A 27,135-nucleotide genomic window follows, 5' to 3' on the forward strand; every position below is an offset into this window, starting at 1 on the left:
TCCCCTCCCAATCAAATTAGCAAGATCTTGTTATCTATCACTTACAATGTAAAACAACTACTTGGCCAGGTGTGGTGGCTCACGCCTGTAATCTCAGAACTTTGGGAGGCCGATGTGGGTGGATCAAGAGGTCAGGAATTCGAGACCATCCTTGCCAACATGGTGAAACTCTGTCTTTACTAAAACTACAAAAATCAGCTGGGTGTGGTGGTGCATGCCTGTAATCCCAGCTGCTTGGGAGGCTGAGGCAGGGGAATTGCTTGAACCTGGGAGGTGGAGATTTCAGTGAGCCAAGATTACGCCACTGCACTCCAGCCTGGCGACAGAGTGAGATTCCGCTTTAAAAAAGAAACAAACCAACAACAACAACAACAACAACAACAAAAAAAAAAAAAAAAACGGGAAAAAGAAAGGAAAAGAAAAAAGAACTACTCAGCTCTGGGAAAATGAGGTCAAATGGGATTGGTTGGCACAATCATTTGAAACAAATGTTACACATTATATGTTGAGATTTTAAAAATGTTCATATCATTTGATGTGGTAGTTAAGCTTATAGGAATCTGCTGAAAGGAAATAGTTCAAAATGAGGCAAAAATTCTAATGAAATGTTTAGAAACAATTCAAGTGCTCCCTCTATTGGGAAATAATCTAGAACTAAAATCTGACATCTAGTGTTCACTTCAATAACTGCATAGTATTAACTGAACATCTCATAGTCCTATCATAAGCAATGTCTTGTAACAGTGCTTAAAACCTAAAGCATATTTTGCCTTGGAAACACATACATCTGTTGGTGGAAGGGAAAATTGCATATAAATTAGTAAGAGGAAAATTCAGACATTGACTATGGGTTTTGTAGTTTTTTTAAGTCACTAGAGCAAGATTAAGAAGTGAGCAAAAGCTGTCTCAAGGAAAAAAGTTTCCTCAAGTGGTGAACAAAATTGGGACAGTCCTGAGAACATATATGACACTAGAATTGCTGATGCGGAAGGGGGTAAGGAAAAAAGGAGACACTAGGAGTGATTATCTTCCTTCTTTTATAACATCCTTCAGGGCCAAGATCAGAAAAAGCAAAGTGTTTTTAATGATTAGGTTTTATTGTTGGAGCTTAGATTGAGAACCCTGGGCTATGAGAAGCTTAGGAAATATTAACTAACCACACTGATGTGGAAAAACAATCTGTGTTTTATGTCTCTACTATCTTCATTTTCCCCACTGAAATAAATAATTTTAATCCAACCATTTCAGGCCAGAAGGAAGAAATAATATTTGCACTCCATGTTTTGCTACTCCATCTGCTACCTTTTACTTTCATTGTCATTTTTTCCTTGCCCCTAGTATTTATTGAGGTTAGAAAAAGGGATACAAAATTTGAGGTGTATCAAAGACAGTTTAAGGAAATTTAATATATATTTATCTCACATTCTTTCTGAAAATTCAAATCACTGAACAAAACTTAGTGACTAACAAAATGCAAAATTAACAGAATCAAATCTTGTATTATTAAATGAGATTCTATTTTAGAGGCTGTATAAATGTTCCCCACAATTGCACTTCCCTATCTTGCTCCCAAAGTTTGAGCAGATTGAATTCTCAGTTATTCCCCTCTATGTCTTTTCAGTGAATCTTAGGCAGACTGAATACTCATTCTTGCTAAAATATACAGACATTTTTTTTCCAGATTTCAGGCCTGTTTTCTGTTAAGGAATATTCCTTATTGCAGTATAACATGCATACAGAAAAGTAGATATATCATAATTGTATAGCTTGATAATCATATGCTCTAGGCCCTGACTCATAGGGGGCAGGGAGGAGGTGATTAGTCATGCAGATTTGCCTATGGAAAGACTGAGCCCAGCAGAGAAGGGCCTGGCTAAGTCAGGGCTGGAGGGAACATACTTGTGTTAAAAAGTGGAACACACCTGTGTAACCAAGTGTGACAAAGTGAATACACCTTTGTAACCCACCCAAGTCAAGAATCAGAATATTACTGGAAATCCAGAAGCCATTTCATGTCCAATTTTACTTACTATCCTTCTGAAGGGTAATTACTTCCTGACTTCTACAGATACAGATTCGTTTTGCCTGGTTTTAAACTTTATAGAAACAGGATTATGCAATATGTAGTTTCTGGCTTCTTTTTGGTACATGTGTTTAAAATATTTGAGAGTTAAATATGGAATGAAGATGTTTCATTCCTAATGTATTCTTGACCTCAGCATAATTTGACACCATTGACCATCCCTTCCTTTTTAAATTTTTCTTCTTTCTCTTCCATGACAGTCAACTCCTGGCTTTCCTCCTATCTTCTGGCTGCTCCTTCTCCTATTCCAGGGCTTTTCTTTTCCCTTGCCTTAAATAGTTGATGCATTTAAGTTTCAGTCCTAGACAACCTCAGCTAAATTCATGGCTTCTGTTATCATCTATATACTTCTAAATCAATACCTCTATCCCAAATAACTTTTCTGAGATTTAGATTCAAATATCCAACTTCATCCTATCACTTGCATGTTTCAAAACTCAACATCCAAAAACTGAACAAACAATTTTCTGTGCTACAAATTGTTCCAGATCTGGGATTGTTCCAGGGTTTCTGATCTCAGTGAAAACTACCACCAGCTGCGGCTTTCACAACACAGAAGCCCAGTAGTCATCCTTGACATTTCTCTCTCAGCATACCCTGCAGCCACTAAATTATTAAGTTCTGGCAACTTTTCCTTCTAAATAGTTCAAGTAACTGTTCACTTTTCACCATTATCATTGCTAGCATTCAGATCCAAGCTACCACCACCTTTTGCTTAGACTATAGCCTCCCAACTAATTTCCAAACAGATTAATGCGCTACTTAAGGCTTTCTATTGGTTTTTATATTACATTGAAGAATTTCCTTAAATCAACAAATAAAACCTATGTTAATGAAGCCTCTTCCTACTTCTTTTTGTTGAGACACAGTCTGGCTCTGTTGCCCAGGCTGGAGTGCAGTGGCGCTATCTTGGCTCACTGCAACCTCTGCTTCCTGGATTCAAGTGATTCTCATGCCTCAGCCACCCAAGCAGCTGGGTTTACAAGCATGTGCCACCATGCCCAGATAATTTTTGTATTTTTAAGAGAGATGGGTTTTTGCCATGTTGGCCGGGATTTTCTCTAACTCCTGGCCTCACGTGATGCATCTGCCTTGGCCTTCCAAAGTGCTGGAATTACAGGTGTGAGCCCCCACGCCTGGCCCCCTTTCTACTTCTTGAGTTTTTCTCTTCTCCTTGTCCTCTCCTTACTCCAGACATTTCTCTGCACATGCCTTAAAAGGGTCAGAAACAGTGTTAAAAGTTGAGCAATTATATCCAACATGGTTAGCTGGAAGATGAAAGTAAGAAAATAGTATACGAGCAATTTGGTAGGAACAAAAATCTTTCAAATATGGGGTCTGTTTTGGAGGTGGAAGTGAAGGTAGAAAATTCAGAATGTAACGAGATAAGGGAACAATTATTTACAAAGTGTTCCAAGCTGCTTAAGGGACCAATTAGCTTAATGACTAGTAGTATAGGCTTTGCAATCCAACAAACCCATGTTCTGATCATGATTTTGCCACTTAGAGCCTGTGTGACTTTGGTGACTCCTAACACCTCTAAGCAAGAATTCCCACAATCAAGCAACACTTTATCCCTCACCAGGATTAAGCTATATACATCTCATATCTGGTACAATTATTAGCACATAAATAAATGTTAAATGTTAGGCAAATTATCATTAGGAAGAAAATAAGGTTATAATAATATTGCCATATATCAAGCAGGAGTAACTCATGCTTAATCGATGCTAAAGATAATTGGTATCCTTAGGGCATATTCTCCTAAGAGGTTTATGGCCTCTGGTTACTTGGTGCTTTCCTCTCTGGATCCAAGGATAGATAAGTTTCCAGGTAACGGTGGACTCAGGATGAACTAAGCACATATTTACTCTTACTGAGTCCTATTTTTTAAATTAAAATGTGCTTTACTTCAGCCAATTTGTTTCCTTTCCTCAGAATAAACGCCTAAAAGTTGGATTTTCCCTTATCTTTGTAGTCAGGATTTTGTGACCTCCTTGGGGATAAGAAACCAATATTTTCTATATAGCTAAGTCAACTTTATCAAGACAAGGCAATCCAACTATTGTGTTAGTGTCTGCTTTTATTGTAAATGGAGAACACAGCTGCTGATGCTTATCTCTTTCTTCACTGCCCTTGAAAGGTATACATACACAAGCAATTGGAACCCAAATTAAGAATAAATAATGACAAGAATAAAAGAAACATAAAATTAATCTTTTAATTACTTAAGCATTTTAATTTTCATTATAAAAAAGGATACATGATTTAGTGAAAATAACAGATTGGAACTGAAATGGCAGCATTCTGGCTCTGCCTCCAGTACTGATTATAAAGAATATAATCGTGACAAAGGCATTTCTTTTCTCTGGTCCTCAAAATTTTCACATGTAATCAGAGGGTTAAAGTGTATTATCTTATCAAAATTCTATGAGTATATACATATACATATAGAAGATATGAATATAATGTATATATATATGTGTATGAATATATGTTATACATTCATTGCATGCCCCCAAACACCCCTATATATGAATCTTAATTTTATATGGGAAAGCAGATTATAAATAAGAGAGCTGAAATAGATTATAGGTAAGGTCTAGTCCTATGCTGACAGCATTTGTTTAGAGCATCAAAATGCCCATATTGTCATTCACCCAAGGCAAATAAGCAGTGGGAAGCTGTTAGAAATGCAAATTTTTGGGCCCTACCTCATAGAAGGAGAGGCCTAGTGATTTGTGTTGCAACCTGCCCTCTGGGTGATTCTGATAAACACTAAAATGTAAGAACCACTACATTTGAACATTCCCAGGGCAGTGAACTAGGGGCTAGAGTCCTAGGCAGAAGTAAAGAGCAAGTAATTAAAGGGGAAAAGGAGGTTACTCTACAGAGAACTTAGCGGTAGAGGTGTTAGGACAGAGGTTGCTGAGACAAAGCAGTGGGGACAGGGGAATATGAAGGCAGTAGGGAAGCGGTGTGGCTTTAAGAACACAGAGCAGAGGTCCAAGCAGCAATCATAAAGCAGTAGCCATATGGTCCTGTGTTGAATAATTTGTTCTCAGGCAGTAAATTCTCCTAGTACGCTAAAACTGCTGGCTTTAGAACCTATTCCCCTAAAGGAGGACAATCGTCCTCAGTCTTCAGCCACAGCTACACTTCACCCCCACAGCTATTTACTGGAGAAACCTGAGATACGAAGAATTAAGGCTTCTCAAGTGGATCCTGTATGTATTCTCCAGACCCCTTCCAACAACCCAAGCCTATCCTGATTCCCATTTTAACTCTCCCCTCGTTGGCAGCCAAGAGTATGTGTACGCTCCGGGAAAGTAAGAAAACCACTGCAGTTTTTCACTGGGCTAGAGGTGAGGCAGGCCAGACAAAGTCGCAGGGGTGAGAATAAGCCTGTGGAAGCGACAAGGCAAGAACTCAGCATGGAGACTCTTCAGTAGGCTTATAGATGCCATGTTGTCATCCAGGACGTTCCCCTGAGAGGGGAATCCCCGGCTTTGCAACTTCCTAGCCAGCGTGAGGGCCACCAGCCGGCTGTAACCTTTCCTGCGATGTTCTGGCAGGGTGTACCCATGGCATATGGTGGCAAACTGGTCTGTGATGGACCAGGAGACCGGGTTTCCCTTCTCATCCCGGACACACACACTAGGGAAGCAGGCGATGAGGTTGGCGATGTACCGGAGACATTGTTCATTGCCGCCCCTCGACCAAGTCCGGTTGAGTAGATCCGCTTCGGCAACACTCAGGTAGGTTAGTCGTGGGAAAGGCCCCTTGCTAGAACAGAATGACACAAGAAGAAATAGGACCTCAGATACCTAACTGTTGCCAATCAGAGGATTTACCTACTTTGTTTCTGTGTCTGGCATATACAATCTCCCACTGGTGGGTGTAACTTTGAACTTCTGATTCTGAGTGCTGCCAGATTCATGAACTGTTCTTTGCTCAAATAAATGTTGCTAACTTTTTTTTTTTTTTTTGAGAGCCTTGCTCTGTCTCCCAGGTTGGAGTGCAGTGTTGCAATCTCGGCTCACTGCAACTTCCACCTCCCCGGTTCAAGTGCTTCTCGTATCTCAACCTCCCGAATATGTGGGATTAGAGGTGTGCCACCGTGTCTGGCTAATTTTTGTATTTTTAGTAGAGACAAGGTTTCACCATGTTGGTCAGGCTGGTCTCCAACTCCTGTACTCCAGTTGTCCACCATACTAGACCTCCCAAAGTGTTGAGATTATTACAGTTGTGAGCCACTGCATCCAGACCAACATTGCTAAATTTAATCTGTCTAAAGTTTTTCTTTTAACACTTTCTGTAAACAACAACAACAACAAAACCCCTCAGAATTGCTTTTATTTAGTCCTGACTCTGCTGAAGTCCTCTCTGAGGCCTTGGTAAGTCCAGATTCTTGAAGCCCTAATCTTTTGCTCAATTAAAAAAAAAAAAAAGTTTTAGAATAGAACTTCCGTGGGTATGCATCCATGGCCAAAAAAGAAGTAAAATCTCTTAATTTGCCAAGCATATGTGCATGCTTTAGAAATGTTTGTTCTTTTTTTTTTTTTTTTTTTTTTTTTAAGATGGAGTCTCGCATTATTGCCCAGGCTGGAGTGCAGTGGCTTACTGCAACCTCTGCCCCCTGAGTTCAAGCGATTCTCCTGCTTCAGCCTCCCAAGTAGCTGGGATGACAGACACATGCCAACATGCCCAGCTACTTTTTGTATTTTTAGTAGAGACAGGGTTTTGGCATGTTGGCCAGGCTGGTCTTGAACTCCTGACCTCAAGGTGATCCACCCGCCTCAGCAAGTGCTGGGATTACAGGCGTGAGCCACTGCTCCTGGCCATATTTGTTCTTTCAAACTGTCTCCTAGGCCTGCTCTTTTCTAGGTTAAATTGTCCCAGCCTTCAACTTTTCCATTGGCAGTATTTGTATACGCCACTAGCTTTCACTGTATTTGTTCTAATGTTATGAAAGTTTTTATTAATTTACTGTATAAAGCCCCTGATATTAAGATAAAGAAACAGAATTGCTGCAATTTCTAAAAACTGAAATGGATTACTTAGTTGAAAGCCTATGAGGCTGACAGTGCCAGAATTTGCTGTCAGTCTTAAAGCTATTAATATCGTAAGACTACCCCCAGTGACTGCTAAGAGACTGATGATGTTCTTGTCATCATTTTTATAAAGTAAAAATTTATGTTTTCTTTTAATTAGTGGTGTGTAGTGTTGTTGCACATTTCAGGCATTTTATCAGCTATGGAACTGGGCCAGTCATCCATCGACTAAGCGGGGGAAAAAAATAGCTGGTTTAATGGAATTTTCAATTGAGTTTTTGAAAATGAACTTTAAAGCAAGGGCAAAGAAGCTTCAGGCAGAAATAATCACTGCACATAAAAACATTGCTAAGGCAAGTGTTTCAGGAGTAGTTATGTTAGAGGCTGTGACCTTGTTTCCAAAGGACCGGGTGTTCAAAATAGAGTTCACACAGTTGCGTAATGACTTAGGTGTTAAAGACAAATTGTTTGCATCAGTTTTGTGTGGGAAGTTCAGAAAAAAAAAAAAGACAGAATGTCTAACTGTATGCAAAAGAGATCAATTCATGTTAAAACCCCATTTCAAAAGGCTTGACTGGACAGAGGAAAATTTTAAATAATACCTCAGGCATACAATAGTAAACAGATTATGGGATACTTCGAAGAACAAATAACCTGGTTTCTTCAACAGAAAAGTAATGCAAAAAATAAAGATGAAGGGGAACTTATAAGTCAAAGGAAACTTCAGATGTATTAAAGAGTTCTATGTATGAACCTTGTTTAGATGTTGATTCGAAACAAACTTAAAAATATTATGACAATATCAGAAATATGAATACTGTTATTTTACTTTAAGGAAACATGTTAACAATATTTTAAGGGAATGTGCAGAAAAAACTAACATAGAAGGCTTGAGGCCATTGCCCTTAAAAAGGCCTAATTGCAAGGTTGACCTTTGGTTGGTATCTATGAACATGGATCTGGAAGGGGGCTACCATTTCCAGGACTCACATAAATGGCTCACTGTGATTAAATTGTGCAAACAGTGTGGGTTTTGCTGAACACTGGCTTTCCTTCTGCGTGTCTAGGAAATCGGTCTGTGCTAGGCAGGGGATGCTGCCAATAAAAATCCTGGGCACTGAGTGTCTAATAATAAGTTTCCCTGGTAGACAACTTTTAGCAGAGCACGGTGGCTCAGGCCTGTAATCCCAACACTTGGGGAGTCCCTGACAGGAGGATTGCTTGAGGCCAGGAGTTTGAAACGTTTTAAACATATCATTACAGGTCATTGTTTGGGGACTGAGCACATTCTGTGTGACTCCACTGAGAGAGAACTCTTGGAAGCTTGTGCCTGGTTTCCTCTGGACTTTACCCAGTGCTCCCTTTCCCTTTGTTGATTTTGCATTTTATCTTTTCATTGTAATCAATCATAGCCATGAGTATATTTGCTGAGTCCTGTGTGTCAACATAGTGAACCATAGAACCTGTGGGTGTTCTTGGGGACCTCGGACACAGGAGTAATATCAGTATAGTGGGTGTTTTTTTTTAAGACTCATTTTTTAGAGTTACATATTAAAAGTTTTAAGGATAATGTCTAGGACATTTCTTCAAAATAATCCAGGAAGTGGAAAGAACATATATTTGTATAAATTAAATAAGGTCAGCTACGTATAGGTGGGAGGTTCTTTATACTATCCTTTAAACTTTCACGTGTTTGAAATTTTCATAATTAAAACTACAATAAAAGAAAATCCAGTTGCTTTCCCATGACTTAAAATGTACATTCTTCTTAAGGTTTAGTGCTATTTTGCTCAACAATTTCTTCAACATTCACTGTAGGAGTAAAGAAAATTAACATTCATTGAGGTGGGTGATTTTTAATTATCTTGCTTCAGTCTCTTGCAAAACAACATGTCAGGAAAATATTATAATAATTTTTTTTAACATTAACTGGCTTGGTTTAATCAGTCTACGGTATATACATTAATCAAGACATCACATTGTACCCCATGAAAGTGTACAATTATTATTTCTTGATTTAAAATGATATTAATTTTAAAAAACACTTAAAGGAATGAATTCAGAAAAAACTGAGACTCAGAAAGGTAATTAGTAAATGACAGAGCAGGGACTCCAAAAGAAGAATAAATGCAGATACAAACTAATCAATGTTTTGAAAGATTGTATCTGGAGTTGGACTTGGGATTCTTTCTTGGCTTCATAATTTACCTCTGTGTGTTACTTCACCTCTGTTTAAAAAGGTGTGTGGGGGCGGGAGAGGCAATAATAATAGTCCTACTTTACAGGGTTGTGGAAAAAACTAATGGGATAACGTATTTAAGACATGTAGTCCCCTTACATGTAGCATATAAGAGCTCAACATAAGTCAGCTATATACCCCCATCACTGAAACAGCAAAAACAATAACAACCTTGGACTCAGACAGTATAAATTATTTAGAATTATTTGAGGGACGAGGACACAAAGGAATACTTTTTCCATGGATACTATGAAAACACAGGAATTCTGAGTTCATTTATAACTATGGACAAAGATACTGATTTGATTTTCAATGAAATTATGAGCAGTCAACCACAGGAGAGAGGAGAAAAGTAAATACACACACACCCATTTATGCTCAATGGTTGAAATCCAAAGTGCCTAGATATTCCATAGTGATACTAAGTACTCCAGTTACTGCTACCTGTACTTCTATAGCAGTAAGTCCTGCCCCAGATGCAAAAACTTGGTTTACATACAGGAAACTGGTATCTGGCAGAGTTGAAACAGGAGAAAGATGAACAGCCTTGAAGGAAGTTAGCTTTACATTAAACTGCTTTGAGTTGGCAACCGCTTTGGAAACATCATATAACTCACTCTGCAACCCTGTGTATAGAAAGACATAATTTAATATGTGGGCATTTTAGTTGAAAAAGCAGACAGTAAATTTGTTGCAGTAATTTTATACTGAGAATCATCAATACCAGCAGTTTGCCACCTTGTATTATCCTAACCAGTATATATTTACATCTGATTTATTACAGCTATTGTCTAAGTTTCAAATTTTTGTAGGAGTTTCAAATTCCCCTGATGTAGCCCATTGGGACCACTCTTCACGACCTTCAGAGAAACTTATTATGGGATTATCTCATGGGACTTTAGAATTCCTTGGGAGAATATTGATTCTTTGGACTCTCAGACTAACCTTAAGCTCCACAAAATAAAGGATGACATTTCAGAGCTCTAAAAGTCTATGAAGTATACAAGAGCTTAGATTTGTTGGACATGGCAAACCAACTTCAAAGACTCTCTTTCAGTCTGTTACACCTCGCCATTACAGAACGCAAGGTGTAAACTCAGTGTTGGTGAGATTTACCCTGAACTTACCTCACTCAGATTCCACTTGTCATAGTTATTTGATAAATCTTGATTCGGTAGGTGTTGCATATATATAAGGTGCTATGCTAGATGATGTTCATAGTGGTACACAAAAATGGTATGGTCTCTGTTCTTTATTTAGAAACAGGGTCTTGCTCTCTTGTCCAGGTTAGAGTGCAGTGGCATGATCATAGCTTACTATAACCATGAACTCCCGGGCTCAAATGATCCGCCTCCCTCAGCCTCCTGAGTGCATGCCACCACTTGGCTGATTTATTTTTTAAGTTTTTGTTTTGTTTTTGTAGAGTTGGGGTCTCCGTATATGCCCAGGCTGGTCTCAAACTCCTGGCCTCAAGAGATCCCCATGTCTTGGTCTCCCAAAGCGCTTGGATTACAGGCATAATCCACCATGCCTGGCCCTTCCTGGTCTTTGTTCTTAGAGAGCTTACAGTATGATTCCTTTCTCCACCTTTTCAAATCCCCATCTACTCCATCCTTTCCAGTCTGTGTCCTGATGGATTGAATTCTCTGCAAACTGACTTTCCCTCTTCCCATGACTAATGGCTTATTTCCTCCCCTCTGGTAAGGTTCTTCAGTGTGGACCTGGGACTTCTTGAAGAACGCTTGAGTGGGAAGGCGTACTGAACACAGTGTTGTATCTGAGCCTTGACTCCTCCCTCAGGGAGTTAAGCCTCAGAAAAGATAAAAAGGCTTTTGAGTTAATGTTATTAAAATTATAGATGCTGTGGCTAGTATCTCATATTATAACACTGAATTTCATCTAAGTAATTCAAAAGACTGTGAGAAAAAAGGAAGCAGTGCCTACTTTTTAAGTGTGTGTTCTTAAACACACTACAGTTTAATTTTGGTCTCAAATTTTTTAATCTACAAGTTTTCCTTCAATCCCTACCCCCACTCTCTGATTCTTTCATTTTATTTGTTGAAAAAACCCAGGTGTTTACTGTGCGGTTTTCACAATCTTGGATTTTGTTGATTACCTCTTCATGGTGTTCTTGATCATGTCCTTTTGTCTTCTTTACAAGTTACGACTTTTAACAAATGATTTTCTCCTTTCCCACAAGTGAAAGGAACTTCCACATCTTGCTCTGCCTCTTTCTACCTTCTTATGAGAAGAGCGGCTAAGTGGATAAGCCACAATTCAGGACATTTATTAGACTACTTACCAATAAGCAGGCTTCTGGAACTCTCACGTTAGTACACATGTAGATAATCTTTTTCACGTCAGTGCAAGGTTAGCTTACTAATCAGTAGTGAGCAGAAGAGCCTGGCCTGTGTGGGTAGCTATATACTTTTTCACTTCCTGCCTTCATATGGCAAACTAAAGGGGTTTAGCTACTCTGGGTAGCTAAATCAAGCTTGTTGGGTTAAACATGATTTAATATTGTTCATTAATGGCTCTCAGATTAAAAATGACAAAGGCATTCCTATGCAGGATGTGTCATTCCTCTGGACATCAAGTCCTGAAGCAGCTCCACCACCTAATGCTTGATCTACCCAGTAGCCAAACTAGTATCTATGACTGGAGCCTGAACTGTGGCAAATGTTGATCATGTATATGGCCAGTAGGTAGGCTTTTGGAATTCTGTTATGGAAACAGAGAGGATTTATGACCTTTTTGGGTACTCTAATTAAGAATAGTAAACATGGGCCGGGCGCGGTGGCTCAAGCCTGTAATCCCAGCACTTTGGGAGGCCAATACAGGTGGATCATGAAGTCAGGAGATCGAGACCATCCTGGCTAACATGGTGAAACCCCGTCTCTACTAAAAAAAAAAAAATACAAAAAACTAACCGGGCGAGGTGCCGGGCGCCTGTAGTCCCAGCTACTCGGGAGGCTGAGGCAGGAGAATGGCGTGAACTCGGGAGGCGGAGCTTGCAGTGAGCTGCAATCCGGCCACTGCACTCCAGCCTGGAGGACAGAGCGAGACTCCGTCTCAAAAAAAAAAAAAAAAAAAAAAAGAATAACAAACATACCAATGACTTCTTGGAAAGTATTCAGTATTCCAAGAACATTACAGCTATTACCACAGAAGTCTGTAGTCAAAACACCACAGGAGAAGCCAAGGGTAATGTCCAGGCGACTTACATGCTAAATGAGGGACCTTTACTACTACGGCTATATTAGGTGATGCTAATTCACATTTGTCCCCACCAAACCTTCAGAAAGAATGATTGAGTCAATTTAGATGACTGTAAGTTACTCACAACTATCAGCTCAGCCTTCTGAAAAGGATATTGGAAATTATATACCTTTTTTCTATATAATGATGGATTGAGGTGATTTAGTGATAATAGGCCTGTAGCACCAAGATCCATCCAATTACTACCATGATTTTTCACACCAATGAGGACATTTATTCATTTCTATGTTAAAGTAATACTGGTCAGAACATTTTTTTCTAAATTGGCTATGGAAGTGATAGAATCATGTCTCATTTCTAACCAGCGCAACTGGGGCGAATCTGTAAAGGTGAGAGATAGTTTAGAGTTTCCTGCATAAGGTCTTTTTGTACATTTATGAATAAATTTTGTACGACATCTGATGTCTTTGGGTTATAATCATGTGTTAGTCTTTATTTGTAAATTTTCCAGGTGGATAGAAGCTTTTCCTTATTGGAGGGCCTCAGCTTTCTGTAGGTGAAAAAAAATTACTAGACTTTATATTTCCAATATGAGGTTCCCTACTTTCCTGTTAAATGATCAAGGCACTCATTTCACTGGAACAATCATAAACAACAACTTTATTGCCTGTACCAACACCTAATCATTATGAAAAGTTGGATGAGTAAGTGTACACTGAAGTGGAAACTATTCATCTGAACTATCAGAAACCCTTAATCTTCTTCTCTCCTGGCATGAAGTTCTGCCCCAAGCCCTGATGGCCATGCCGTTATCTCCTCACAGCTCATATAAACTCTTTCTGTATAAAATCACTTTAGCAGCTTAGTCAATAGGACGAGACGCTGTCTCAACAAAAACAAACAAAAAAGGGCCCTGTGTGGTGGTGCCACCTGTAGTCCCAGCTACTCAGGAAGCTGAGGAGACAGGATCCTTGAGCCCAGGAGTTCAAGGCTGCAGTGAGTTATGATCATACCACTGCATCCAGCCTGGGTTGCAGAGCAAGACCTTGACTCAGAAAAAAGAAAAACAAAACACAGTCATTTGAGGGCATTTTATGCAGATCAATTGATTATTTCTTTCCACAATCATCTGCTTCAGAAAAAAATAAAAGGCCTACCTATTGGCTAAGACCTAAATTATAGTTATTTTAAAAGGTGTGATAGAAAAGGATTAAAACCAATAAGAAAAAATATTCTCTGATTCTCACTGATATCCATCCATATTACAGTAATAGTAGAAAATATATGTCACCTAAGAACAGCTCCATTTAAATGGTCTCTTTTTACGCCAAAGGCCATGCATGCCTCATTAGAAGTGACAAATAAGTGTTCTTACAACACTATAATGTAGAAATGGTAAATGCATAAAATGGATGTGTATGTATTTATACATATATGTGTATATACATAATCTACATATTTTCATTTATATGAAATATCTATATCTATCTGGATATATGCTAAGGAGGAAAAAAATGACTGCATAATATAACTCTTGCACTTGACCTCACCTTGTATTTGAAAAACTTGGTTCCAGTTAAAAACATCACATTCTTCCAATAGCTGTCGGTAAGCTCTGACATCCTTGTAGAACACAGCATAGGCATTTGTATAATGATCAAGGTTATCTATCTCAGCCTAGGATAGAAGACATAATTATAGAAACATAAACGTATTATATGGATAATCCAAATCTTAGGTAGATTAGATACCATTAGCTGGACATGTCTAGCTAATTTTTATAGCTGGCTAACAAAATTAGCCCCCTATAAAACAATGGCTAAATGGGAATGGAGCTAATATGCTGTAGTGAGGGGAAAATGAAATTTTGTAGCTTTTGCTTGATTCTTTCTTCTGGAATTAGGAAAGAGTTTTTCTCTTTTCTTTCTTTTCTTTCCGTCCTTTCTTTCCTTCCTTTCTTTCCTTCCTTTCTTTCTTTCCTTCCTTTCTTCCTTCCTTTCTTTCTTCCTTCCTTTCTTTCTTCCTTCCTTTCTTCCTTCCTTCCTTCCTTCCTTTCTTCCTTTCTTCCTTCCTTCCTTCCTTTCTTCCTTTCTTCCTTTCTTCCTTCCTTTCTTCCTTCCTTTCTCTCTCTCTCTCTCTCTTCCTTCCTCTCTCTTTCTTTCTTTCTCTCTTTCTCTCTTTCTCTCTTTCTTTCTTTCGAGTCTCGCTCTGTTGCAAGTCTGGAGTGCCGTGGCACGATCTCAGCTCTCTACAATCTCCGCCTCCCTGGTTCAAGTGATTTCCCTGCTTCAGCCTCCTGAGTACCTGGGATTACAGGCGCACACCACCACACCCAGCTATTTTTTTGTATTTTTAGTAGAGACGGGGTTTCACCATGTTGGCCAGGATGGTCTTGATCTGCTGCCCTCATGATCCGTCCGCCTCGGCCTTCCAAAGTGTTGGGATTACAGGCATGAGCCACTGCACTCGGCCAATTTTTTCTTGATTCTTTCTTCTGGGATTAGGAAAGGTTTTGTTTTGTTTAAAAATTTTAAAAATTATTTTTTATTTTTTAGCAACAGTCTTACGTTGTTGCCCAGGCTGGAGTGCAGTGGTGAAATCATAGCTGACTGTAGCCTCGGACTCCTGGGCTCAAGCAGTCCCCCTGCCTCAGCCTCTCAAGTAGGTGGGACTACAGGCACGAGCCACCACATCTGGCTAGGAAGGTTTTAAGACATCTATTTCACATTTTTCTAGGATTTTGTTTATTTATAAAAATAAAGAGGGTATATAACTCAGTGGATTTACCTCCAAGAATTACAACTCTCAGAATCTTCCTAATGTGGTCAGGATGGTACCTGACCTAATGTGGTCAGGACGGTACCTCCATATGAGCTTCTCCTTGGTCTCGGGAGCAGAATGGGTCAGTTGTTGTCTTCAGTCTTCTTCCAAATACCCACATTACCAAAGTCACCAGTCATAAGCAACCATTCACCCAGGGAAAAAGCTAGTATCTGTAAGTCAACCATTTGTGCTTCATCCTTCTAGAGATCATGAAACCCTAAGGAACTACTTTATTGAACGTGTTTGGACTAGAGGTTTTTTAAGTTCCTGACACTCTGAAGCCAGTCAAATTAGAAATTAATGCTGAGGCTGGGCACAGTGGCAGTTCACGCCTGTAATCCCAGCACTTTGGGAGCCGGAGGCAGACGGATCACCTGAGGTCAGGAGTTCGAGATCAGCCTGGCCAACATGGTGAAATCCCATCTCTACTAAAGTGTCTACTAAAAATACAAAAATTAGCCAGGCATGGTGGTGGGTGCCTATAATCCCAACTACTCAGGAGGCAGAGGCAGGAGAATCGGTTGAACCTGGGAAGTGGAGATTGCAGTGAGCTGAGATCACGCCACTGCACTCCAGACTGGGTGACAGAATGAGACTCTGAGAAAGAAAGAAAAAGAAAAGAAAAGAAAAGAAAAGAAAGTTGGAGAAAGAAAGGGAAAGAAAGAGAAAGAAAGAAAGGAGGGAGAGAGGGAAGGAAAGAAGGGAAAGAAAGAAAAGAAATGAATGGTGAAACATGTAGTGTTGTAAGCTAACGTATATGGCTACTATGGTTATAAAATACCATTACCTATTTTTTCTCTCCAATTCTTATTATTTTTAAATTTTTTACCTTTCAGAACTGTACCTCTCTTTGTCGTCGGGTGATAACAACTTTGAAATCCGGCCATGAATCCAACACCACTTCCTTTTGAAAGGGGTTCCCACGATTTATGTTCATCACTGCTCCATAAACCTGAGTCAGATAACCCAGAGAGACAAGCCAATCATACTACTAGCTGTTTCAATCACATATTATCTTCTTTACCTCTTGTTCTACTGTGTAATCATGTCCATGAGAGGGGAAATTATAAACATATATGCAGACATTCAGACACATTATAGACACACATTAATTTTTCTGTTGCTATTTTATCAGTGCACATGAAAACTGGTAAAAGGTCTATGAAATCCTATAAAAACTCTTTCCAAACCTAGTTTTTTATAGGATAGTGGGGAGAGGTACCAAATTCATAGGCTTACTAGGTAGGTACTTGGCACATAGGTCAGCAGTAAATACTTGCTGAATGAATCAGGATAACATATGCACTTAGGGTTCATGCATATTTAAAAATTTCAGTGAATAATTTTGATGCTCAGCTGCTTTTCAAGCCCACTATGGTATTTTAAAATAACCTGTGAAATGCAACTCTTTCTTCAACCCTAAATTACAATTAGACATCATTAGAGGGTGACACCAACTCAAATTAAAACAAACAAACAAACAAAACTGCACTTTAGATTTGATGGAGCAAGGCTCTATAAGCATTCCTTGAGGGCTATAATGATGTCTCATTCATTATTATGTCCATGGAGCCTGACATAGATGATTGAATGCTTGGTGACTCAACCAAAGTAGAATAATATTAGAATTCTTTCTGTGGCCTTTCACATTTTTTCTTCTCTTTCTTTAAAGTTTACCCTTCTTTTATTATTATTACTTTGTGACAGTGTCTCACTCTGTCATCCAGGCTGGAGTGTTATAGGGCAATCACAGATCACTGCAGCCTTGAACTCCTCAGTCTCGCTCTGTCACCCAGGCTGGAGTGCAGTGGCGCGATCTCTGCTCACTGCAACCTCTGCCTCCTGGGTTCAAACGATTCTCCCACCCCAGCCTCCTAAGTAGCTGAGACTAAGGCAAGCACCACCACACCTGGATAATTAAAAAAAAATTTTTTTTGTAGAGATGGGGTCTCATGTTGCCCAGGCTGGTCTCAAACTCCTGGGTTCAAGTGATCCTCCCACCTTGGCCTTCCAAAGTATTGAAATTACAGGCATGAGCCACCATACGCAGCCACATATTTTTCTGTACTAAGAAAGATGACTGTCCTACAAAACAGCTTTCATATGTCACATGTATGCTTGTAGAGGTTGGATAAAGTTGTGGTGGTAACAAGGACTGCTGAACTATGGGAATCCTTTTTACCACCATTCATGTTCATCAATGATGAAATGAATAAATACATTGTGGCACATTGGTACTATAGATTACAAAACAGCAATGAAATTAATCTCACGAACATAATGTTGAGCAAAAGAAGTTAGATATGAAAAAGATACTTACTGTGTGATCCAATTTATGTTACATTCAAAACAGGCAAAACTAAATTATGGCTTTGGAAGTCAGGATAGTGGTCACTTTTAGGGAGCGGGGAGAGGTAGTGGTTGGAAAGGGGCATTGCCGTTGGGAAGGAGTGACGTAAAAAGTAATTTTCTTTCTCTGTAGTAGTGGATGTTATGTAGGCATTTGCTTTATGAAAATTCATTGAGCTACATAATTAAATTATGTGCACTTTGTAGCTAGCATGTGTTAGATTTCAATGGACTTTGTTTTGCTTGGTTTTGTTTATAAGGACATTGGAACCTACATTTACCTCCCTTATCACTTTTTTGTTTAATTAAAAAAAAAAAAAAAGAAACGTTTTTAAAGAAATGGGACCTTGCTGGCCTTGAACTCCTGGGTTCAAACAAACCTACTGTCTCTGCTTTCCGAATAGCTGGGACTACAAGCTTGCTACCACACCTGAGCTTATCACTATTTTAATCTTAATCACTCATTTTCTTCAATGCCTAGAATTGTACAACTTTCTTCCATATTACCCATTCTGGATCTCAATCACATATCCTCATACAGGGAGTCTTTCCAAATTGGGTTCGGCTTATATTATTGTGTAACATGGATCACCCTTAGTGAAAATTCAAGATCTAAAGTAATCTGTAAGGGTCTGACTTGTTCTGTTAATCTTTAAATTCTGTGGCTGCTCATCTTTCATATACAGAGTAATGTTTATTAATATAGTTTCACATGAAGAAACTGTACATTCTTACTCAAGAATGTAACCTAAATATGGTTGGAATGCTCAGCATGTTAAAAGGGAAAACCCTTTCAATATTCAGATTCGGAAAGAAAAAACGTAACTTATTTGTATAGGACTTGGAGCCAACTGAAACATTTGACACTGGTTAATTACAAACTCTTCCAACAGCTATTTATTCAAAGGGTGAATGTTGAGTTGAGGGGGTGTGGCTAGAAGGATGTCAATGCACTGGGGGAATGAGATGAGAGCTTATGAAGGAACTTTGGAAGGATATTTAATCACTTAAACACTAAGCTGAGGTTACAAAATCCATAGCCACAACCTCCAGAAAATGGAGGAAGTGTAAATAAACGAAACTGTATTTTCTTTAACTTTTTAATTCTCTAACATCTTTTATTACCTTATAAAGGTCACTGAAGTTGTTTTCATTATCTCTGGCAAAATAATTATTTGGACATGTTATTAAAGCAAAGTAGCCTAGCATTTCATTCTATTAATTCACTTCAGTGTCAGCATTGATCTTGGGAAGATTTGGGTCAGACTGTCCATTTGGTACCTTTTATTTTTTAGCCAAATGATTCCAAATTATTATTCACATTTTCGTTACCACATACAGTTTAAGCATGATCAATAAGGCAAGATGGCCAGATTTAATTCACACAGTATAGTGCATTAGAGGACTCCTAGATCACTGTTGTTCAAATTTTAATATACATAAGGATTATACAGGGTCTTTGGTAAAAATGCAAGCCTCTGTCTTCACAAATTCTTATTTGTTATGTCTCTCCTGGGTGATTTGCATGCCACTCACATTTGAAAACCAGGCATAGTGCAGTCTCCTTGCTCAAGAAATTCAGCTCTTAAAGCCAATTTCACTGCATTTATAACAACATCTAAACCTCAGTTCTATTATTTTAACTAGATTCTGTTCTTAACTGCAATGCCACCTTGTCTATACCCTTCTGCTATTTTAAATACTTTAGAACTCAAATTTATTTAGAAATAATCTAGAAATTACCTAAATTTCCTTAGGAGTCATCCAAGTGACTATGAAAAGTGTAGTTTCCAGGGGGTGAGAGGCAAGGGGAGGGAGAGCATTAGGACAAATACCTAATGCATGCAGGGCTTAAAACCTAGATGATGGGTTGATAGGTGCAGCAAACCACCATGGCACATGTATATCTATGTAACAAACCTGCACATTCAGCAGCACATGCATCCCAGAACTTAAAGTTAAAAAAAAAAAAAAAAGAAAGAAAAAAAGAAAAGAAAAGTGTAATTCCCTGGGCCTTATCCACGGTCTATTCAATCTGTCTCTAGCAGGAGGGAGCTAGAAGCGAAGGTTTAACAAGTGCTCCTAGAGAGTCTTATCATCAGAAAAAAAGGAAAATGGCCACAAGTTTGACATTATTTTACAGATTAACACAATAAAGAAATAAAATAAAATTGGTAATTTTATGGTACCTTGAGTGATTCAGGAAAGCAGCTCTTCAACATTTTCTCCAGAATCAGTAATTTGGTAGAACAGTTTAGCACCAACATCTTTTCCAGAGCTCTTGCAACTCCACACCTAATTAGAAACTTGAAGGTAGGCATTTCATTTTTGCCTGTTAATATTTGGATCCATTTAAGAGTGTTCTTGTAATTCTATTTTCATTGGGTATAATTCTGACTGCCATTGCTCCCTCTAAAGAGGGAAAAAGGAAGATGGGGAGGCACTGGGATGGGTAAACCGGAGAATACATGGGAAGTGTTAATGACCTAATCCTGAACAGATGTGAGTATCTACCCTGGGTTAAATCTATTATATACATTGATTGTACTCTAAACTCTGTCTTCAGAGCATGTATAACAGTTGTAATTTTACATTTGTTTGTGTTTTATTTGCTCTAAATCCATCCCGAGTGACCTATAAGCTGTATGAAGGTAGGACCGATGCCTTCTTCATTTTCCACTGTATCCACAGCACCTGCCAAAGGGCCTGGCGCACAGTAGGGACATTCTAAATAGTTGTTGAATGGAAACTATGAAGCTCAGGGTAAGATCCTCGAGCTAAGTTGGAAAACATCTTTTTCACAATGTGGGGCAAAGACTAGAGAAAGACTTGAGTGGGTTGGGTCGTTATGAGGAACAACTGGAGAGAAATACCTAGATTGAAGATGAAGAATCAGAAGTGATCAAAGGCCGAGACTCATTTTAGCCTGATAAAATTAAAGAAAGAAGAAGGGCCTAAATATAATGTATGCAAAGTCATCTGTTCTCATGCAATTACATTTCTTTTTTTTTAGATTTGGAGGCTTCACCTCCCCTGCTTTGTTCCCAAGAAAACTTTTTCTGGCATCATTCCAATCAGGGATACACTGAATTAAAGAAAAAAAATGTTTCCTATGTTCAATGTAGCGGAGCTTATCAATTTACATGTGGCAGACAGGCACTAGGATGGCAAAGAGAACTCAGCTAGACAGGAGAACATGGTGCCTCTGGAGTTGTGGTGGAGAGCTGGGATCATTCCTTTACAACATGTTTTCCAGGTAGAGAAAATTCTACTCAATTTCCCTACGTGGCATACCCCTGTGATTACAAGATACCCTGAATATTCAATTGTAATCTACCTAAAATCTGCTGTAAAATTCTATCATGAGGTTTATGTGAGCCTGAACTTCTGGAAAGCATATGATCAAGCCCTGTGGGCTCTAGTTCACTAAGTGGTACACTTAAGGTGTCTGTGCTCTCTGCAGGAGTCAGAAGAGATTGCAGGGGCCAGGGCAGCACCCGAACATCAAGAGGCTTTTGAATCCCAGTCTGGACCAATATTAGAAACTTTGAAAAGATCTACTTTCCATACTTCAGGATGGCAAAGAAAGAAGTAGAGCCATCATCTCTTCACGTTTTCATCTGCTTAACTTTTCATTCATTTGCGTCATCTCTAAATACAGTTTTTAACTTTGTAATAGATACTTATTTGAAATACATTTATTTATTCTAATTCAATATATCCTGATAGAAAATGAAACAAAATTATTTCAAAAGGCAGTGGAACATGAACCTCTTAATTAGGTTTGATGTCTAGAGATCTTTTTATGCCTGAATACTTATCAAAGTAGCTAATGAAAAGAGTAGGAATTAGAATATGTGTTGATAATTTGCTCCTTTATTACCTGATTTGTTCCCTGAAGGATCTAAAGCCATTTATGAAAATACGTAGGCCGGGCGGGGTGGCTCACGCCTGTAATCCCAGCACTTTGGGAGGCCAAGGCGGGCAGATGACTTGAGGCCAGGAGTTCGAGACCAGTCTGACCAACATGGAGAAACCCCGTCTCTACTAAAAATACAAAATTAGCCAGGCATGGTGGCACTTGCCTGTAGTCCCAGCTACTAGGGAGGCTGAGGCAGGATAATTGTTTGAACCTAGGAGGCGGAGGTTGCTAGGTTGTGGTGAGCCAAGATCGCGCCATTGCACTACAGCCTGGGCAACAAGAGCAAAACTCTGTAAAAAGAAAGAAGAAAGAGAGAGAGAGAGGAAGGAAGATATGTAAAATATATCAAGAAAAATAATTAAACTAAAATTTGGCAAAGGAGAAATAGAGGGTTAAAGTAATATGGAGTCAAAAGTGAGGTTAATATGCAAAGTATGGAGCATGGAACATAATCCTATGTATACAATTGATCATCCTTAATCATGAATTTCACATTTGAAAATTTACTTGCTCACTAATATTTATTTGTAATTCCCAATTCAATACTTGTGGCACTTTTACAGTCATTTGCAGTCATGCATAGAGCAACAAAAAGAGCTGGCTTTCCTAACTCACATGTTTCCAGCTAAGGCTGAACAGAGTGCTCTGTCTTCTTGTTTGTTCTCATACTGTAAACAAGTGCCCTTTTCATGGTCTGTTTAGTGCTAAGTTTTTCAAGTTTTTGTGCTTTGTGTTGATTTTGCTGTTTAAAAATGGACCAAAAGCATAGCACGTTTTGGCTGTATTGGTGTTTCTAAGTGCAAAAAGGCTGTGATGTGAATAATGGAGGAAATACATGTGTTGGGTAAGTTTCCTTTGGACATAAATTACAGTGCTTTTGAATCAACAATATATATTGTGTCTTTCAACACAAACACATATAAAACAAGGTTACTACTGATCTGCTGATGAAAATACCGTAACCAGAGGCTGACAGGAACCTAGCTGTATTTCTACTTGGAACAATGTTTCAATATTGACTAAGTCAGTGTCTGGTATCATTTTATTGAAAATAACTACCACAATGAGAATCAATTGTACTTGCAGCAGGTGAGAGGCCAATTTTGACACTAAACTTTCTTACATAAAGTGAAACAAATATGATTAGTTTCATGATGCAGTTTGCCCAGAAAATTATCCTCCTTACACTCTTTCCTCTAACATTTACTTGTTTTTTCACTTATGCCATCTCTAAAGTCCAATACTCTAGCTTATTATTTATTGTTTATTTATTATTATTATTTCTTTTGACACAGTCTTGCTCTGTTGCCCAGGCTGGAGTGCAGTGGCATGATCTTGGCTTACTGCAACCTCTACCTCCCAGGTTCAAGTGATTCTCCTGTCTCAGCCTCCTGAGTAGCTGGGATTACAAGCACACACCTGTAGGGAGACACCCTGAAACTACTGCTATGGAATAAAATATGAAATGCTCCTGATTATTGTAAGTACAAAATTGCATGCAGGATTGTGTAAAGACAATGCTAGGTCGGACTGCCAGAATGAGCCAACAGCGCGTGATGTGCTTCTCCCTGCAGAGAGCCTATGAATGGACGTGCAGTCAGGGAGGTTTCACATCACCAAGATTCCTATCCCAGAAAAGCAGATGTTCATAGCTCTGGGAACGGAATGTGACCCTTGTGGAGAGCCTATAAATGGATGCATGAGGGGCCCCTGTCCATATGGATAAGATAGGGCTATAAACACCCTCATCTTGCCACGGCTCTTCTAGGCCTCTTTAGGGTTAAAGCATACTCCCTTCTGAGGATTTCTGGTCTAACCAGTTGTCTAGCTTCACATCATGTTTCTATGGATTGTTTGTAACCAGCTTTTGCTGCAACTGTTACTGCTGATTAATATCTTGCTAATCATAGATTATGGAAAGACTGCGTTTCCGTTTTAAGGCTCTGTTAGAAATTACTGATGCACACATTATTTTGTAAATTCTTATCTCTGTATACTGTAAATTGCATACAGATGTTATGTTAAAGAATTACTTCATCCCCATGTGACCATCTCACCTCATAATCAAATGACCCTAAATCCCTCATAACCTACCTCCGCCCTCACTAAATTTAATAATAAATGCTGGTGTATTCAGTGCATTGGCGCCACTGGGGGACCAGAAGGCAGTGATCCCCATTGGACCCAGCTTTTACTATCTTGTGTTTGTCTGTTATTTCTCGACCTCCTGATCTGCCTGGGAACAAAGAGAGAGCTCCGTTGCATTGTGGGCTGCTGGCCAGATCCTGCAATACACACCACCATGCCTGGCTAGTTTTTTTATATTTTTAGTAGAGATGGGGGTTTCACCATGTTGGCCAGGCTGATCTCGAACTCCTGACCTCATGTGATCCACCCGCCTTGGCCTCCCAAAGTGCTGGGATTAACAGGCGTGAGCCACCCTGCCCGGCTTCTAATTTCTTAGTAGTATAAACCTCTCCTTAATCAGGCTCTAACCTACCCTTCTAGACTATACTCTTGCAACCCACAAATGACTCAGGGTGACAAACTAAAATCAGAGACATTCCCCCATGGGTTCATGTAGAGAGGACACTACAATTAATCTACATTTGACAATACCCTTTCAGTAAACAGTGATTCATTTCATAAGGCTCTTTCTTTAATAAAATTTTTTTAATGCCACAAAATAGAGCAGAAATTCTCATTGATGCAGAAAATATTTTCTACACATTTTTGTAACATGTTAGAGAGTCATAATGATGATTAATTCTGAAAGCTACAAGAGCAGAATGTCATATCCTTACCACTCAATTACTACCGTCCACAATCAGTATGTTCTGGAATTGGAAAGTAAAGGTTAGTGACTCCTTTAACCAAATTATAGCCAATAGACTCACTGTTTGAAAGTATTTGTCAAGAAAAAGAATTATGCTCATATAAGTTTTAGAAACTGAAGTTTCTTTGAGGGCATTTGAGTGTTTATAAGCACAGAGAAAGCATCTAAAATATTTTATTGATTAATATTTATCATAACAATGAAAGCATGAAACTCTCCTGGGAGACTTTTAAGTCATAAACAATAAAACATAAGATCTCTGTTTTTATAATGTAATACACTATTTACAGTACAATGGTGGGCATTTGTTAACGAGGAAATACTTTTTTTTTGCACTTGCAATCCTATGCTAATAATTATTTTTGATATGTTAGGATTTTTGTTCAGAGAGGTTGTTCTAGTTGTACCCATATCACAATGCAAACAAATTTATACTTTAATGCTTATTGTCCTCACATCAAAATTTAAGAGTAAAAATTTTCCTCACATCAAAATTTAAGAGTTTAAAAAACCCCAAACAAAAACACACCAAGAAACAAAACAAAATATATCTTTCCTTGAAACCTAATTGCAATGTATTCTTTCTGTGTAAGGTTAGATTTCATCTCTTTATTTTTCATCTATATTCCATCCCTTTCTGCAATTATAAACTATGACTTAAAATGTATTATATTAATAAATAAATGTTTACCTGCTGGGAGTTCAGTCCAAAACTGAGGGTTTTCAGCTGTGTATCAGTCCAGTAGCTCCTTTTATATCAATGGTAAGTTTATTCTTCAAGGCTACCTCCCTAATTAGCCCTTAGTGGAAACAGGAGGGAGAGGAAAAAAAAAAAAAAGTGCCTACACCTGTAGAGGGGGAGGAGTTTGTGATGTTGGTCAGGTGAAAATCATCTCACATACAGCACAGGCATTTCCACTCCATCCCTTCCTTTTTATCACATTTTGCCTTATGGTGTAAAAGCCAATGAATACTAATCTTGATTTAGAGGTAGGTATTTTCTAGACATAAAACCTGTCTATTAATCAGTATCTCATGAACGAGAATAAAAAGAAAAGGAACCCAGGCGAATGGTAGTATGATAAGAAAATAATATAAAGGTATTGACCCCTTAGTTATTTTTTATATATTCTGAAGAAAATGATTTTGCTGCCCTAAACTTACAAGGCTGAAAGGGGGTAATCTCTACAGAGGATACATAAGAACATGAGAGTAATTTAAAGAATTTTAATTACTTCAGCCCATTCTTTTAAATGAAAAGTCATTCAGAGTTTACCCACTTCTTTCAAAAGACTGAAATTTCAACAACCATGTAAGTATTTACTTGGACATCTCAGCACTCAGTACCTGAATCTTAAAATAATATGCAACACAAATGTCTCAATGGCATATGCAGAGTGCTTCAGTTTGAATGTGGTCACATGGGCGGATTCTGTTTACCATCTTTATGTCTCATAAAATGGTAAGTTAGGGCATTCTTCACTAAAGGTCACTGAGCTTTGTAATGCAATGGGCAGCAAGTAGTTAACAACGAGTGGAGAAATTGTATTAGGTGTCAATTACTGAAGGTCAAAATAAGAACTTTTGATCTTGCTGTATATATTGATAACTTCTTTTTTAAAAGATGTTACTGAGAACAAAGTATACCTACTTTTGGCCCTAAGGAGCCTATATAAATATAGTTTTCTAAATATTAACTGAGTAAAATAGAGTTTTTATAAGTTAAGCTAAGGCTTTTATTTGCAAAACAGAAACTCCTTTAGATAGTAAGTGCAATATCCTAGGGGAAACTTTAAAAAATTTGAGGTCTCGTTATTTATAAACTCTGAGACATGTAAAAGTCTCCCCAAATTTAGATTACATCTTGTTTCCAAGTGCATTTAAAACAGAAATTTGAGCTCTTTCTTCTTTATAAAACATCAGAACTAATTGGAACTTTTGCCTGAATAAATAAATAATAAGGCAAAACATTACTTTTCCAGGAAAGTATGGTTGAAGGTAATTAAATCTGAGATATTTATATGTATCAGGCTAAGGCAAACTTTTAATTCTGAGATTAAAGGAAAAGGGAGGAAAAAAGGAGATTCCCACCGTAAGATTAATTTAAAGAAATTGTCTTCTGAAGACCCAGGTGAACAAATCCGCCATACCTATCATCACTCTACTCAGAAAAATACATCAGATTGTACTTTGCTGTAATAGGGGTTATTCATTAGATTCAGTAGCCCCTTCTACTTGTAGTTTATCAGAAGACTCCTAAGAAGAGGTTCAGTTATTTTTTCACTTCCTTGTTCTATCATTTACTATCTGTGTGATCTTAAGTGATTTAGCCTCCCTGTGCCACAGTTTCTTCACCTGCAGGATGGAGGTAATAATGAATGTTAAGAGGTTTAATTCCCATAGGGTTGTCATTTAGATTAAACATTGGCATAAATATATGTATATATGTAATGGGATTAGACTAGTACCTGGCATGTAGCAAGCACTCAATAAATGTCAGCCATTGTTCTCATTGTTATTACTGTCTTATATCCCTGTTGTACTATTTGAAAACTTAAAGTAATTTTAAGGACCCCTCTAGGGGGTAGAAATGGGTCAAAATTGGCTAAG

The 27,135-nt window shown here is 38.4% G+C and overlaps 1 protein-coding gene across 2 annotated transcripts; it reads right to left on the bottom strand.

Annotated features, from left to right (window-relative positions):
• Positions 1-4,290: 4,290 nt before the first annotated feature.
• On the bottom strand, positions 4,291-25,337 carry GLYATL3 (glycine-N-acyltransferase like 3). 2 transcript variants are annotated; one of them, XM_023212474.2, is made up of 6 exons: positions 25,217-25,337; positions 19,957-20,062; positions 16,263-16,370; positions 14,146-14,272; positions 9,876-10,002; positions 4,291-5,869 (listed from the first exon to the last, which is right to left on the bottom strand). In XM_023212474.2, the coding sequence occupies exons 2-6, from the start codon at positions 20,032-20,034 to the stop codon at positions 5,443-5,445; spliced, it is 867 nt and encodes a 288-aa protein (XP_023068242.1). In that variant the 5' UTR covers positions 20,035-20,062; positions 25,217-25,337; the 3' UTR covers positions 4,291-5,442. The 2 variants fall into 2 exon arrangements, with proteins under 2 accessions (XP_023068242.1, XP_023068243.1); XM_023212475.1 differs by having other exon boundaries at positions 5,443-5,869; positions 19,957-20,073; positions 25,217-25,275.
• Between the last annotated feature and the right edge of the window lie 1,798 nt (positions 25,338-27,135).

This window comes from Piliocolobus tephrosceles, chromosome 5, assembly GCF_002776525.5.
Source record: "Piliocolobus tephrosceles isolate RC106 chromosome 5, ASM277652v3, whole genome shotgun sequence".
Classification (NCBI taxonomy): domain Eukaryota; kingdom Metazoa; phylum Chordata; class Mammalia; order Primates; family Cercopithecidae; genus Piliocolobus; species Piliocolobus tephrosceles.